This window comes from Salvelinus fontinalis, chromosome 21, assembly GCF_029448725.1.
Source record: "Salvelinus fontinalis isolate EN_2023a chromosome 21, ASM2944872v1, whole genome shotgun sequence".
Taxonomy (NCBI): domain Eukaryota; kingdom Metazoa; phylum Chordata; class Actinopteri; order Salmoniformes; family Salmonidae; genus Salvelinus; species Salvelinus fontinalis.
In genome coordinates, this window is record NC_074685.1 from 6,180,297 (window position 1) to 6,195,599 (window position 15,303).

At 53.1% G+C, this 15,303-nt stretch overlaps 1 protein-coding gene across 4 annotated transcripts in view; it reads left to right on the forward strand.

Moving 5' to 3' along the window:
* The window catches only part of LOC129818083 (protein Hook homolog 3-like), a 111,504-nt gene that overhangs the window by 48,477 nt on the left and 47,724 nt on the right, over positions 1–15,303 (forward strand). For all 4 annotated transcript variants that reach the window (XR_008753903.1, XM_055873638.1, XM_055873641.1 and 1 more), the window contains 4 exons: positions 2,269–2,409; positions 4,390–4,591; positions 6,444–6,554; positions 7,937–8,021. Coding sequence is in view for 3 of the 4 variants with exons in the window: in XM_055873638.1 (XP_055729613.1) it covers positions 2,269–2,409; positions 4,390–4,591; positions 6,444–6,554; positions 7,937–8,021 (539 nt within the window). In the remaining variant the exon portion in view is untranslated. The remainder of the gene's footprint in view (positions 1–2,268; positions 2,410–4,389; positions 4,592–6,443; positions 6,555–7,936; positions 8,022–15,303) is intronic.

Here is a 15,303-nt window from a genome sequence, read left to right on the forward strand (position 1 = left end):
TATACAGAGTATTTGTGTTTAAGATGTATACAGAGTATTTGTGTTTAAGATGTATACAGAGTATTTGTGGAAGTATTCAGACCCCTTCACTTTTTTTTACACATTTTGTTAACGTTACAGCCTAAAATTGAATTTAAAAAAAAATTTCCTCATACATCTACACACAATACCTCATAATAACGAAGCAAAACCAGTTGTTGTTGAACATTTTAAATATTAAACAAATGGAAATATCACATTTACATAAGTATTCAGACCCTTTACTCAGTACTTTTGTTTAAGCACATTTTGGCAGCGGTTACAGCCTCGAGTTTTCGTTGGTATGACGCTACAAGCTTGGCACACCTGTATTTGGGGAGTTTATCCCATTCTTCTCTGCAGATCCTCTCAAGCTCTGTCAGGTTGGATGGGGAGCATCACTGCACAGCTATTTTCAGGTCTCTCCAGAAATATTAGATCGGGTTCAAGTCCAGGTTCTCAAGGACATTCAGAGACTTGTCCCGAAGCCACTCCTGCCTTGTCTTGGCTGTGTGCTTAGGGTCGTTGTCCTGTTGGAAGGTGAACTTTCACCCCAGTCTGAGGTCCTGAGCGCTCTGGAGCAGGTTTTCATCAAGGATCTCTCTGTACTTTGCTCCGTTCATCTTTCACTCGATCCTGACTAGTCTCCCAGTCCCTGCCGCTGAAAAATATCCCCACAGCATGATGCTGCCACCACCATGCTTCACCGTAGGGATGGTGCCAGGTTTCCTCCAGACGTGACGCTTGGCATTCAGACCAAAGAGTTCAATCTTGGTTTCATCAGAAGAGAGCATCTTGTTTCTCATGGTCAGAGTCCTTTAGGTGCCTTTTGGCAAACTCCAAGTCGGCTGTTGTGCCTTTTACTGAGGAGTGGCTTCCATCTGGCCACTCTACCATAAAGGCCTGATTGGTGGAGTGCTACAGAGATGATTGTCCTTCTGGAAGGTTCTCTCATCTCCACAGAGGAACTCTGGAGCTCTGTCAGAGTGACCACCGGGTTCTTGGTCACCTCCCCAACCAAGGCCCTTCTCCCCAGATTTCTCAGTTTGGCCGGGCGGCCAGCTCTAGGAAGAGTCTTGGTGGTTCCAAACTTCCTCCATTTCAGAATGATGGAGGCCACTGTGTTCTTGTAGACCTTCAACGCAGCAGACATTTTTTGGTACCCTTTTCCAGATCTGTGCCGCCACACAATCCTGTCTCGGAGCTCTACGGACAATTCCTTCGGCCTCATTGCTTGGTTTTTGCTTGGAATTGTTACGTAAATAAGGTATTTTTTTTTTAAATTATTATTTCCACACAAAAAAAAAACTTCACTTTGTCATTATGGGGTATTGTGTGTAGATTGATGAGAAAAAAATAATTGAATCCATTTTAGAGTAAGGCTGTAACGTAACAAAATGTGGAAGAAATGAAGGGCTCTGAATACTTTCCCGAATGCGTTGTATGTTCCTGCTCTCACAGATAGAAACAGAAGATAGTGCGGACTGAGATCTAATGTTAAGCTGTAGTTGTTATGTTATTAAACGGGCTGTAACTCACTGAGAGATTGATTGGTTAATCAGCTGTTCCCCGTCCTCTATTATTCTACAGTCCAGACCTGGCCCTGTGTTAATCAGCTGTATAAAATAGGTATTAATAAAGCTTCTCAGATTAGCAGTACTGCTCTAGGATCAGTTCTCCCTGTCCACACTATGTTACTCATTATGATCTGAAAGACAACTGATCCTAGACCGGCCGCTAACCAGGCTGAGATGTCCCTGTTGAGCTGAGACTACCTGCCCCTCCCCTTTTCACCCTGTTCCCCGGCCTTGGCCCCGTCCCCCCGGTGGTGGCCTTAGCCCCCTCGCTGCCCCTGTTTGACTGGGGGTAAAATCACAGGGCCTGGGTCACCCTCACCCACGGAACCTCACTACCTGGAGACCGGGGACTCACTCACTCTGACTGGGTCTTCAACGGTGTCTGATTCACCACAGGACCTTGGGGCATCACCACGGTGTCTGATTCACCACAGGACCCTGGGGCATCACCACGGTGTCTGGTTCACCACAGGACCTTGGGGCATCACCACAGTGTCTGATTCACCACAGGACCCTGGGGTGTCAGTTTGGACTGAGGCGTTTCTCTCTCTGGGGGTGTCAGTTTGGACTGAGGCGTTTCTCTCTCTGGGGGTGTCAGTTTGGACTGAGGCGTTTCTCTCTCTGGGGTGTCAGTTTGGACTGAGGCGTTTCTCTCTCTGGCGTTTCTCTGCAGACTGGAGGCAGCGAAGGATGACTATCGTATCCGCTGTGAGGAGTTGGAGAAGGAGTTAACGGAGCTGAGAGGACAGAATGAAGAGCTCACGTCCCTGGCTGACGAGGCCCAGTCACTGAAGGACGAGATGGACGTACTCAGGTAGGAACTACACCCTAACCCCTACACCCTAACCCCTACACCCTAACCCCGACACCCTAACCCCGACACCTTAACCCCTACCCCCTACACCCTAACACCCCTACAACCTAACATCCTAACCCCTACACCCTAACCCCTACACCCTAACCTTTATACCCTAACCCCCCTACACCCTAACCCCTACACCCTAACCCCTACACTCTAACCACCCTACACCCTAATCCTCTACACCCTAACCCCCCTACACCCTAACCCCCCTACACCCTAACCCCCCTACACCCTAACCCCCCTACACCCTACACCCTAACCCCTACACCCTAACCACCCTAACCACCCTAACCCCCCTACACCCTAACCCCTACACCCTAACCCCAACACCCTAACCCCTACACCCTAACCCCTACACCCTAACCCCCCTACACCCCTCTACACCCTAACCCCTCTACACCCTAATCCTCTACACCCTAACCCCCCTACACCCTAACCCCCCTACACCCTAACCACCCTAACCCCCCTACACCCTAACCCCCCTACACCCTAACCCCCCTACACCCTAACCCCCCTACACCCTAACCCCCCTACACCCTAACCCCCCTACACCCTAACCCCCCTACACCCTAACCCCACACCCTAACCCAACACCCTAACCCCACACCCTAACCCAACACCCTAACCCCCTACACCCTAACCCTACACCCTAACCCCCCTACACCCTAACCCCTACACCCTAACCCCCCTACACCCTAACCCCTACACCCTAACCCCCCTACACCCTAACCCTACACCCTAACCCCCCTACACGCTAACCCTACACCCTAACCCCCCTACACCCTAACCCCTACACCCTAACCCCCCTGCACCCTAACCCCCCTACACCCTAACCCCCCTACACCCTAACCCCCCTACACCCTAACCCCCTACACCCTAACCCCTACACCCTAACCCCCCCTACACCCTAACCCTCTAACTCCTACACCCTAACCCCTCTACACCCTAACCCCCCCTACACCCTAAACCTCTAACCCCTACACCCTGACCCCTCTACACCCTAACCCCCCTACACCCTAATCCCCTACACCCTAACCCCCTCCACCCTAACCCCTCTACACCATAACCTCTACACCCTAACCTCTACACCCTAACCTCTACACCCTAACCCCTACACCCTAACCCCCCTACACCCTAACCCCCCTACACCCTAACCCCTACACCCTAACCCCTACACCCTAACCTCTACACCCTAACCCCTACACCCTAACCCCCCTACACCCTAACCTCTACACCCTAACCCCCCTACACCCTAACCCCTACACCCTAACCCCTACACCCTAACCCCTAACCCCCTACACCCTAACCCCTACACCCTAACCCCTACACCCTAACCACCCTAACCCCCCTACACCCTAACCCCTACACCCTAACCACCCTAACCCCCCTACACCCTAACCTCTACACCCTAATACCCCTACCCCCTAACCCCCTACACCCTAACCCCTAACCCCCCTACACCCTAACCCCTACACCCTAACCCCTACACCCTAACCCTCTACACCCTAACCCCTAACCCCCCTACACCCTAACCCCTACACCCTAACCCCCCTACACCCTAACCCCCCTACAGCCTAACCCCTACACCCTAACCCTCTACACCCTAACCCCCCTAACCCCTACACCCAAACCCCTACACCCTAACCACCCTAACCCCCCTACACCCTAACCCCTAACCCTGACTGACGAGGCCCAGTCACTGAAGGGACTTGACGGACGTACTCACATAACTGTGTCTCTGTTTTTCATGGTTGGGGTCAATCCAATTTGTAATTTCAGTTTTAATTTGACCCCAACCATGGTAACGCTCAAGAGTTAACCCAGCTAGCATGTCGGGGTTCACTAGTGGCCTGCCATCGACATAGTTGGCAGCCCACCGATGACACGTTTTGTATAGACACAACCCTAAGCTTGTGTGCGCGTGTCCCACAGACACTCGTCGGACAAAGTGTCCAAGCTGGAGGTCCTGGTGGAGTCGTATAAGAAGAAGCTGGAGGACCTGGGAGATCTGAGGAGACAGGTGAAGCTGTTGGAGGAGAAGAACACCGTGTACATGCAGAACACTGTCAGTCTGGAGGAAGACGTACGCAAGGCCAACACCACGAGAGGACAGCTGGAGTCCTACAAGAGACAGGTGCGGATCGAGAATGACCACCGCTACTCACCACGACAAAACACACAGAGAGACAGTTTAACACACTGTCCTCGTTGTCCCCAGGTGGTAGAGCTGCAGAACAGGCTGTTTAACACACTGTCCCCGTTGTCCCCAGGTGGTAGAGCTGCAGAACAGGCTGTTTAACAGACTGTCCTCGTTGTCCCCAGGTGGTAGAGCTGCAGAACAGGCTGTTTAACACACTGTCCTCGTTGTCCCCAGGTGGTAGAGCTGCAGAACAGGCTGTTTAACACACTGTCCCCGTTGTCCCCAGGTGGTAGAGCTGCAGAACAGGCTGTTTAACACACTGTCCTCGTTGTCCCCAGGTGGTAGAGCTGCAGAACAGGCTGTTTAACACACTGTCCTCGTTGTCCCCAGGTGGTAGAGCTGCAGAACAGGCTGTTTAACACACTGTCCTCGTTGTCCCCAGGTGGTAGAGCTGCAGAACAGGCTGTTTAACAGACTGTCCCCGTTGTCCCCAGGTGGTAGAGCTGCAGAACAGGCTGTTTAACACACTGTCCCCGTTGTCCCCAGGTGGTAGAGCTGCAGAACAGGCTGTTTAACACACTGTCCTCGTTGTCCCCAGGTGGTAGAGCTGCAGAACAGGCTGTTTAACAGACTGTCCTCGTTGTCCCCAGGTGGTAGAGCTGCAGAACAGGCTGTTTAACACACTGTCCTCGTTGTCCCCAGGTGGTAGAGCTGCAGAACAGGCTGTTTAACAGACTGTCCTCGTTGTCCCCAGGTGGTAGAGCTGCAGAACAGGCTGTTTAACAGACTGTCCCCGTTGTCCCCAGGTGGTAGAGCTGCAGAACAGGCTGTTTAACAGACTGTCCTTGTTGTCCCCAGGTGGTAGAGCTGCAGAACAGGCTGTTTAACAGACTGTCCCCGTTGTCCCCAGGTGGTAGAGCTGCAGAACAGGCTGTTTAACAGACTGTCCTCGTTGTCCCCAGGTGGTAGAGCTGCAGAACAGGCTGTTTAACAGACTGTCTCCGTTGTCCCCAGGTGGTAGAGCTGCAGAACAGGCTGTTTAACAGACTGTCCTTGTTGTCCCCAGGTGGTAGAGCTGCAGAACAGGCTGTTTAACAGACTGTCCCCGTTGTCCCCAGGTGGTAGAGCTGCAGAACAGGCTGTTTAACAGACTGTCCTCGTTGTCCCCAGGTGGTAGAGCTGCAGAACAGGCTGTTTAACAGACTGTCCCCGTTGTCCCCAGGTGGTAGAGCTGCAGAACAGGCTGTTTAACAGACTGTCCTTGTTGTCCCCAGGTGGTAGAGCTGCAGAACAGGCTGTTTAACAGACTGTCCTCGTTGTCCCCAGGTGGTAGAGCTGCAGAACAGGCTGTTTAACAGACTGTCCTCGTTGTCCCCAGGTGGTAGAGCTGCAGAACAGGCTGTTTAACAGACTGTCCTCGTTGTCCCCAGGTGGTAGAGCTGCAGAACAGGCTGTTTAACACACTGTCCTCGTTGTCCCCAGGTGGTAGAGCTGCAGAACAGGCTGTTTAACACACTGTCCTCGTTGTCCCCAGGTGGTAGAGCTGCAGAACAGGCTGTTTAACAGACTGTCCTCGTTGTCCCCAGGTGGTAGAGCTGCAGAACAGGCTGTTTAACAGACTGTCCTCGTTGTCTCCAGGTGGTAGAGCTGCAGAACAGGCTGTTTAACAGACTGTCCTCGTTGTCCCCAGGTGGTAGAGCTGCAGAACAAGCTGTTTAACAGACTGTCCTCGTTGTCCCCAGGTGGTAGAGCTGCAGAACAGGCTGTTTAACACACTGTCCTCGTTGTCCCCAGGTGGTAGAGCTGCAGAACAGGCTGTTTAACACACTGTCCTCGTTGTCCCCAGGTGGTAGAGCTGCAGAACAGGCTGTCTGAGGAGTCTAAAAAGACAGACAGGATGGAGTTTGAATACAAGAGACTCAAGGAGAAGGTGGACTCTCTCCAGAAAGAAAGAGATGTAGGTGTTACAATGGTTCATTTCACTTTACAGTTTAGTTAGTTTACAGTACAGTACTACTATAGTTTACAGTACTGCTATAGTTTACAGTACTGCTATAGTTTACAGTACTGCTATAGTTTACAGTACTGCTATAGTTTACAGTACTGTACTGCTATAGTTTACAGTACTGTATAGTATAGTTTACAGTACTGTACTACACTACTGTAACTACACTATAGTTTACAGTACTACTATAGTTTACAGTACTGTATAGTATAGTTTACAGTACTGTACTGCAGTACTACTATAGTTTACAGTACTGTACTACAGTACTACTATAGTTTACAGTACTGTATTATAGTACTGCTATAGTTTACAGTACTGTACTGCTATAGTTTACAGTACTGTACTACAGTACTACTATAGTTTACAGTACTGCTATAGTTTACAGTACTGTACTACAGTACTGCTATAGTTTACAGTACTGTATTATAGTACTGCTATAGTTTACAGTACTACTATAGTTTACAGTACTGTACTACAGTACTACTATAGTTTACAGTACTGCTATAGTTTACAGTACTGTACTACAGTACTACTATAGTTTACAGTACTGTACTACAGTACTACTATAGTTTACAGTACTGTACTACAGTACTACTATAGTTTACAGTACTACTATAGTTTACAGTACTGTACTACAGTACTGCTATAGTTTACAGTACAGTACTACTATAGTTTACAGTACTGTATTATAGTACTGCTATAGTTTACAGTACTGTATTATAGTACTGCTATAGTTTACAGTACAGTACTACTATAATTTACAGTACTGTATTATAGTACTACTATAGTTTACAGTACTACAGTACTGCTATAGTTTACAGTACTACAGTACTACTATAGTTTACAGTACTGTATTATAGTACTGCTATAGTTTACAGTACTGTATTATAGTACTACTATAGTTTACAGTACAGTACTACTATAGTTTACAGTACTGTATTATAGTACTACTATAGTTTACAGTACTACAGTACTGCTATAGTTTACAGTACAGTACTACTATAGTTTACAGTACTGTACTACAGTACTACTATAGTTTACAGTACTGTACTACAGTACTGCTATAGTTTACAGTACTGTATTATAGTACTGCTATAGTTTACAGAACAACAGGTCAACATTGACTTTACAGTACTGTACAGAACTACAGGTCAACATTGACTTTACAGTACTGTACAGAACTACAGGTCAACATTGACTTTACAGTAATGTACAGAACTACAGGTCAACATTGACTTTACAGTACTGTACAGAACTACAGGTCAACATTGACTTTACAGTACTCTCTTCTCTTTCTCTCTTCTCTCTACCCCCCCCACCCCCCCCCCCTCCAGCGTATGAGGTCAGAGAGAGACTCCCTAAAGGAGACCATTGAGGAGCTGCGTTTTGTTGAGGCTCAGGAAGGACAACTGTCTACAGGTAACAGTCACAGACACCTCTGCTCTCCCATCGTTGATCCGTTTATCCCTCAAGTGTCTCCCCTGTTGACAGAAAAGACCTACTACAGTATGTTACTGAAGCATGGTAACAGGTTAGGGCTGTTGCTGCTCGTAGGGCTGTTGCTACTCGTAGGGCTGTTGCTACTCGTAGGGCTGTTGCTGCTCGTAGGGCTGTTGCTACTCGTAGGGCTGTTGCTACTCGAAGGGCTGTTGCTGCTCGTAGGGCTGTTGCTACTCGTAGGGGCTGTTGCTACTCGTAGGGGCTGTTGCTACTCGTAGGGGCTGTTGCTGCTCATGGGGCTGTTGCTACTCGTGGGGGCTGTTGCTGTTCGTAGGGGCTGTTGCTGCTCGTAGGGGCTGTTGCTGCTCGTAGGGGCTGTTGCTACTCGTAGGGGCTGTTGCTACTCGTAGGGGCTGTTGCTACTCGTAGGGGCTGTTGCTACTCGTAGGGGCTGTTGCTACTCGTAGGGGCTGTTGCTACTCGTAGGACTGTTAATACTCGTAGGGGCTGTTGCTACTCGTAGGGGCTGTTGCTACTCGTAGGGGCTGTTGCTACTCGTAGGGGCTGTTGCTACTCGTAGGGGCTGTTGCTACTCGTAGGGGCTGTTGCTACTCGTAGGGGCTGTTGCTACTCGTAGGGGCTGTTGCTACTCGTAGGGGCTGTTGCTACTCGTAGGGGCTGTTGCTACTCGTAGGGGCTGTTGCTACTCGTAGGGGCTGTTGCTACTCGTAGGGGCTGTTGCTACTCGTAGGGGCTGTTGCTGCTCGTAGGGCTGTTGCTACTCATGGGGCTGTTGCTGCTCGTAGGGCTGTTGCTACTCGTAGGGCTGTTGGTACTCATGGGGCTGTTGCTGCTCGTAGGGCTGTTGCTGCTCGTAGGGCTGTTGCTGTTCGTAGGGGCTGTTGCTACTCGTAGGGCTGTTGCTGCTCGTAGGGCTGTTGGTACTCATGGGGCTGTTGCTGCTCGTAGGGCTGTTGCTACTCGTAGGGCTGTTGGTACTCATGGGGCTGTTGCTGCTCGTAGGGCTGTTGCTACTCGTAGGGCTGTTGGTACTCATGGGGCTGTTGCTGCTCGTAGGGCTGTTGCTGCTCGTAGGGCTGTTGCTGCTCGTAGGGCTGTTGCTGCTCGTAGGGCTGTTGCTGCTCGTAGGGGCTGTTGCTACTCGTAGGGGCTGTTGCTACTCGTAGGGCTGTTGCTGCTCGTAGGGCTGTTGGTACTCATGGGGCTGTTGCTGCTCGTAGGGCTGTTGCTACTCGTAGGGCTGTTGGTACTCATGGGGCTGTTGCTGCTCGTAGGGCTGTTGCTACTCATGGGGCTGTTGCTGCTCGTAGGGGCTGTTGCTGCTCGTAGGGGCTGTTGCTACTCGTAGGGCTGTTGCTACTCATGGGGCTGTTGCTGCTCGTAGGGGCTGTTGCTGCTCGTAGGGCTGTTGCTGCTCGTAGGGCTGTTGCTACTCGTAGGGGCTGTTGTTACTCGTAGGGGCTGTTGCTACTCGTAGGGGCTGTTGCTACTCGTAGGGGCTGTTGCTGCTCGTAGGGCTGTTGCTACTCGTAGGGGCTGTTGTTACTCGTAGGGCTGTTGCTACTCGTAGGGGCTGTTGCTACTCGTAGGGGCTGTTGCTGCTCATGGGGCTGTTGCTGCTCATGGGGGCTGTTGCTACTCGTAGGGGCTGTTGCTACTCGTAGGGGCTGTTGCTACTCTTAGGGGCTGTTGCTACTCGTAGGGGCTGTTGCTACTCGTAGGGGCTGTTGCTACTCGTAGGGGCTGTTGCTACTCGTAGGGGCTGTTGCTGCTCGTAGGGGCTGTTGCTGCTCGTAGGGCTGTTGCTACTCGTAGGGCTGTTGCTGCTCGTAGGGCTGTTGCTGCTCGTAGGGCTGTTGCTACTCGTAGGGCTGTTGCTACTCGTAGGGCTGTTGCTACTCGTAGGGCTGTTGTTACTCGTAGGGGCTGTTGTTACTCGTAGGGGCTGTTGCTGCTCGTAGGGCTGTTGCTACTCGTAGGGGCTGTTGCTACTCGTGGGGGCTGTTGCTACTCGTGGGGGCTGTTGCTACTCGTGGGGGCTGTTGCTACTCGTGGGGGCTGTTGCTACTCGTAGGGGCTGTTGCTACTCGTAGGGGCTGTTGCTACTCGTAGGGGCTGTTGCTACTCGTAGGGGCTGTTGCTACTCGTAGGGGCTGTTGCTACTCGTAGGTCTGTTGCTACTCGTAGGGGCTGTTGCTACTCGTAGGGGCTGTTGCTACTCGTAGGGGCTGTTGCTACTCGTAGGGGCTGTTGCTACTCGTAGGGGCTGTTGCTACTCGTAGGGGCTGTTGCTACTCGTAGGGGCTGTTGCTACTCGTAGGGGCTGTTGCTACTCGTAGGGGCTGTTGCTACTCGTAGGGCTGTTGCTACTCGTAGGGGCTGTTGCTTCTCGTAGGGGCTGTTGCTTCTCGTAGGGCTGTTGCTTCTCGTAGGGCTATTGCTTCTCGTAGGGCTGTTGCTACTCGTAGGGCTGTTGCTACTCGTAGGGCTGTTGCTATTCGTAGGGGCTGTTGCTACTCGTAGGGGCTGTTGCTACTCGTAGGGGCTGTTGCTACTCGTAGGGGCTGTTGCTACTCGTAGGGGCTGTTGCTACTCGTAGGGCTGTTGCTACTCGTAGGAGCTGTTGCTACTCGTAGGGGCTGTTGCTACTCGTAGGGGCTGTTGCTACTCGTAGGGGCTGTTGCTACTCGTAGGGGCTGTTGTTACTCGTAGGGGCTGTTGCTACTCGTAGGGCTGTTGCTGCTCTTAGGGGCTGTTGCTGCTCTTAGGGGCTGTTGCTACTCGTAGGGCTGTTGCTACTCGTAGGGCTGTTGCTGCTCTTAGGGGCTGTTGCTACTCGTAGGGGCTGTTACTACTCGTAGGGGCTGTTGCTACTCGTAGGGGCTGTTGCTACTCGTAGGTCTGTTGCTACTCGTAGGGGCTGTTGCTACTCGTAGGGGCTGTTGCTACTCGTAGGGGCTGTTGCTTCTCGTAGGGGCTGTTGCTACTCGTAGGGGCTGTTGCTACTCGTAGGGGCTGTTGCTACTCGTAGGGGCTGTTGCTACTCGTAGGGGCTGTTGCTACTCGTAGGGGCTGTTGCTACTCGTAGGGGCTGTTGCTACTCGTAGGGGCTGTTGCTACTCGTAGGGGCTGTTGCTACTCGTAGGGCTGTTGCTACTCGTAGGGCTGTTGCTACTCGTAGGGGCTGTTGCTACTCGTAGGGGCTGTTGCTACTCGTAGGGGCTGTTGCAACTCGTAGGGGCGGTTGCTGCTCATGGGGCTGTTGCTGCTCATGGGGCTGTTGCTGCTCATGGGGCTGTTGCTACTCGTGGGGGCTGTTGCTACTCGTAGGGGCTGTTGCTACTCGTAGGGGCTGTTGCTACTCGTAGGGGCTGTTGCTACTCGTAGGGGCTGTTGCTACTCGTAGGGGCTGTTGCTACTCGTAGGGGCTGTTGCTACTCGTAGGGCTGTTGCTTCTCGTAGGGGCTGTTGCTTCTCGTAGGGGCTGTTGCTTCTCGTAGGCTGTTGCTTCTCGTAGGGCTATTGCTTCTCGTAGGGCTGTTGCTACTCGTAGGGCTGTTGCTACTCATGGGGCTGTTGCTGCTCGTAGGGCTGTTGCTACTCGTAGGGCTGTTGGTACTCATGGGGCTGTTGCTGCTCGTAGGGCTGTTGCTGCTCGTAGGGCTGTTGCTGTTCGTAGGGGCTGTTGCTACTCGTAGGGCTGTTGCTGCTCGTAGGGCTGTTGGTACTCATGGGGCTGTTGCTGCTCGTAGGGCTGTTGCTACTCGTAGGGCTGTTGGTACTCATGGGGCTGTTGCTGCTCGTAGGGCTGTTGCTACTCGTAGGGCTGTTGGTACTCATGGGGCTGTTGCTGCTCGTAGGGCTGTTGCTGCTCGTAGGGCTGTTGCTGCTCGTAGGGCTGTTGCTGCTCGTAGGGGCTGTTGCTACTCGTAGGGGCTGTTGCTACTCGTAGGGCTGTTGCTGCTCGTAGGGCTGTTGGTACTCATGGGGCTGTTGCTGCTCGTAGGGCTGTTGCTACTCGTAGGGCTGTTGGTACTCATGGGGCTGTTGCTGCTCGTAGGGCTGTTGCTACTCATGGGGCTGTTGCTGCTCGTAGGGGCTGTTGCTGCTCGTAGGGGCTGTTGCTACTCGTAGGGCTGTTGCTACTCATGGGGCTGTTGCTGCTCGTAGGGGCTGTTGCTGCTCGTAGGGCTGTTGCTGCTCGTAGGGCTGTTGCTACTCGTAGGGGCTGTTGTTACTCGTAGGGGCTGTTGCTACTCGTAGGGGCTGTTGCTACTCGTGGGGGCTGTTGCTACTCGTAGGGGCTGTTGCTACTCGTAGGGGCTGTTGCTACTCGTAGGGGCTGTTGCTACTCGTAGGGCTGTTGCTACTCGTAGGGCTGTTGCTACTCGTAGGGCTGTTGTTACTCGTAGGGGCTGTTGTTACTCGTAGGGGCTGTTGCTGCTCGTAGGGCTGTTGCTACTCGTAGGGGCTGTTGCTACTCGTGGGGGCTGTTGCTACTCGTGGGGGCTGTTGCTACTCGTGGGGGCTGTTGCTACTCGTGGGGGCTGTTGCTACTCGTGGGGGCTGTTGCTACTCGTGGGGGCTGTTGCTACTCGTAGGGGCTGTTGCTACTCGTAGGGGCTGTTGCTACTCGTAGGGGCTGTTGCTACTCGTAGGTCTGTTGCTACTCGTAGGGGCTGTTGCTACTCGTAGGGGCTGTTGCTACTCGTAGGGGCTGTTGCTACTCGTAGGGGCTGTTGCTACTCGTAGGGGCTGTTGCTACTCGTAGGGGCTGTTGCTACTCGTAGGGGCTGTTGCTACTCGTAGGGGCTGTTGCTACTCGTAGGGGCTGTTGCTACTCGTAGGGGCTGTTGCTACTCGTAGGGGCTGTTGCTACTCGTAGGGGCTGTTGCTACTCGTAGGGCTGTTGCTACTCGTAGGGGCTGTTGCTTCTCGTAGGGGCTGTTGCTTCTCGTAGGGCTGTTGCTTCTCGTAGGGCTATTGCTTCTCGTAGGGCTGTTGCTACTCGTAGGGCTGTTGCTACTCGTAGGGCTGTTGCTATTCGTAGGGGCTGTTGCTACTCGTAGGGGCTGTTGCTACTCGTAGGGGCTGTTGCTACTCGTAGGGGCTGTTGCTACTCGTAGGGGCTGTTGCTACTCGTAGGGCTGTTGCTACTCGTAGGAGCTGTTGCTACTCGTAGGGGCTGTTGCTACTCGTAGGGGCTGTTGCAACTCGTAGGGGCGGTTGCTGCTCATGGGGCTGTTGCTGCTCATGGGGCTGTTGCTGCTCATGGGGCTGTTGCTACTCGTGGGGGCTGTTGCTACTCGTAGGGGCTGTTGCTACTCGTAGGGGCTGTTGCTACTCGTAGGGGCTGTTGCTACTCGTAGGGGCTGTTGCTACTCGTAGGGGCTGTTGCTACTCGTAGGGCTGTTGCTTCTCGTAGGGGCTGTTGCTTCTCGTAGGGGCTGTTGCTTCTCGTAGGGGCTGTTGCTTCTCGTAGGGGCTGTTGCTTCTCGTAGGGCTGTTGCTTCTCGTAGGGCTATTGCTTCTCGTAGGGCTGTTGCTACTCGTAGGGCTGTTGCTACTCGAAGGGCTGTTGCTATTCGTAGGGGCTGTTGCTACTCGTAGGGGCTGTTGCTACTCGTAGGGGCTGTTGCTACTCGTAGGGGCTGTTGCTACTCGTAGGGCCTGTTGCTACTCGTAGGGGCTGTTGCTACTCGTAGGGCTGTTGCTACTCGTAGGGGCTGTTGCTACTCGTAGGGGCTGTTGCTACTCGTAGGGGCTGTTGCTACTCGTAGGGGCTGTTGTTACTCGTAGGGGCTGTTGCTACTCGTAGGGCTGTTGCTGCTCTTAGGGGCTGTTGCTGCTCTTAGGGGCTGTTGCTACTCGTAGGGCTGTTGCTACTCGTAGGGCTGTTGCTACTCGTGGGGGCTGTTGCTACTCGTAGGGGCTGTTGCTACTCGTAGGGGCTGTTGCTACTCGTAGGGGCTGTTGCTACTCGTAGGGGCTGTTGCTACTCGTAGGGCTGTTGCTACTCGTAGGGCTGTTGCTACTCGTAGGGGCTGTTGCTACTCGTAGGGGCTGTTGCTACTCGTAGGGGCTGTTGCAACTCGTAGGGGCGGTTGCTGCTCATGGGGCTGTTGCTGCTCATGGGGCTGTTGCTGCTCATGGGGCTGTTGCTACTCGTGGGGGCTGTTGCTACTCGTAGGGGCTGTTGCTACTCGTAGGGGCTGTTGCTACTCGTAGGGGCTGTTGCTACTCGTAGGGGCTGTTGCTACTCGTAGGGGCTGTTGCTACTCGTAGGGGCTGTTGCTACTCGTAGGGGCTGTTGCTACTCGTAGGGCTGTTGCTTCTCGTAGGGGCTGTTGCTTCTCGTAGGGGCTGTTGCTTCTCGTAGGGCTGTTGCTTCTCGTAGGGCTATTGCTTCTCGTAGGGCTGTTGCTACTCGTAGGGCTGTTGCTACTCATGGGGCTGTTGCTGCTCGTAGGGCTGTTGCTACTCGTAGGGCTGTTGGTACTCATGGGGCTGTTGCTGCTCGTAGGGCTGTTGCTGCTCGTAGGGCTGTTGCTGTTCGTAGGGGCTGTTGCTACTCGTAGGGCTGTTGCTACTCGTAGGGCTGTTGCTACTCATGGGGCTGTTGCTGCTCGTAGGGCTGTTGCTACTCGTAGGGCTGTTGGTACTCATGGGGCTGTTGCTACTCGTAGGGCTGTTGCTGCTCGTAGGGCTGTTGGTACTCATGGGGCTGTTGCTGCTCGTAGGGCTGTTGCTACTCGTAGGGCTGTTGGTACTCATGGGGCTGTTGCTGCTCGTAGGGCTGTTGCTACTCGTAGGGCTGTTGGTACTCATGGGGCTGTTGCTGCTCGTAGGGCTGTTGCTGCTCGTAGGGCTGTTGCTGCTCGTAGGGCTGTTGCTGCTCGTAGGGGCTGTTGCTACTCGTAGGGGCTGTTGCTACTCGTAGGGCTGTTGCTGCTCGTAGGGCTGTTGGTACTCATGGGGCTGTTGCTGCTCGTAGGGCTGTTGCTACTCGTAGGGCTGTTGGTACTCATGGGGCTGTTGCTGCTCGTAGGGCTGTTGCTACTCATGGGGCTGTTGCTGCTCGTAGGGGCTGTTGCTGCTCGTAGGGGCTGTTGCTACTCGTAGGGCTGTTGCTACTCATGGGGCTGTTGCTGCTCGTAGGGGCTGTTGCTGCTCGTAGGGCTGTTGCTGCTCGTAGGGCTGTTGCTACTCGTAGGGGCTGTTGTTACTCGTAGGGGCTGTT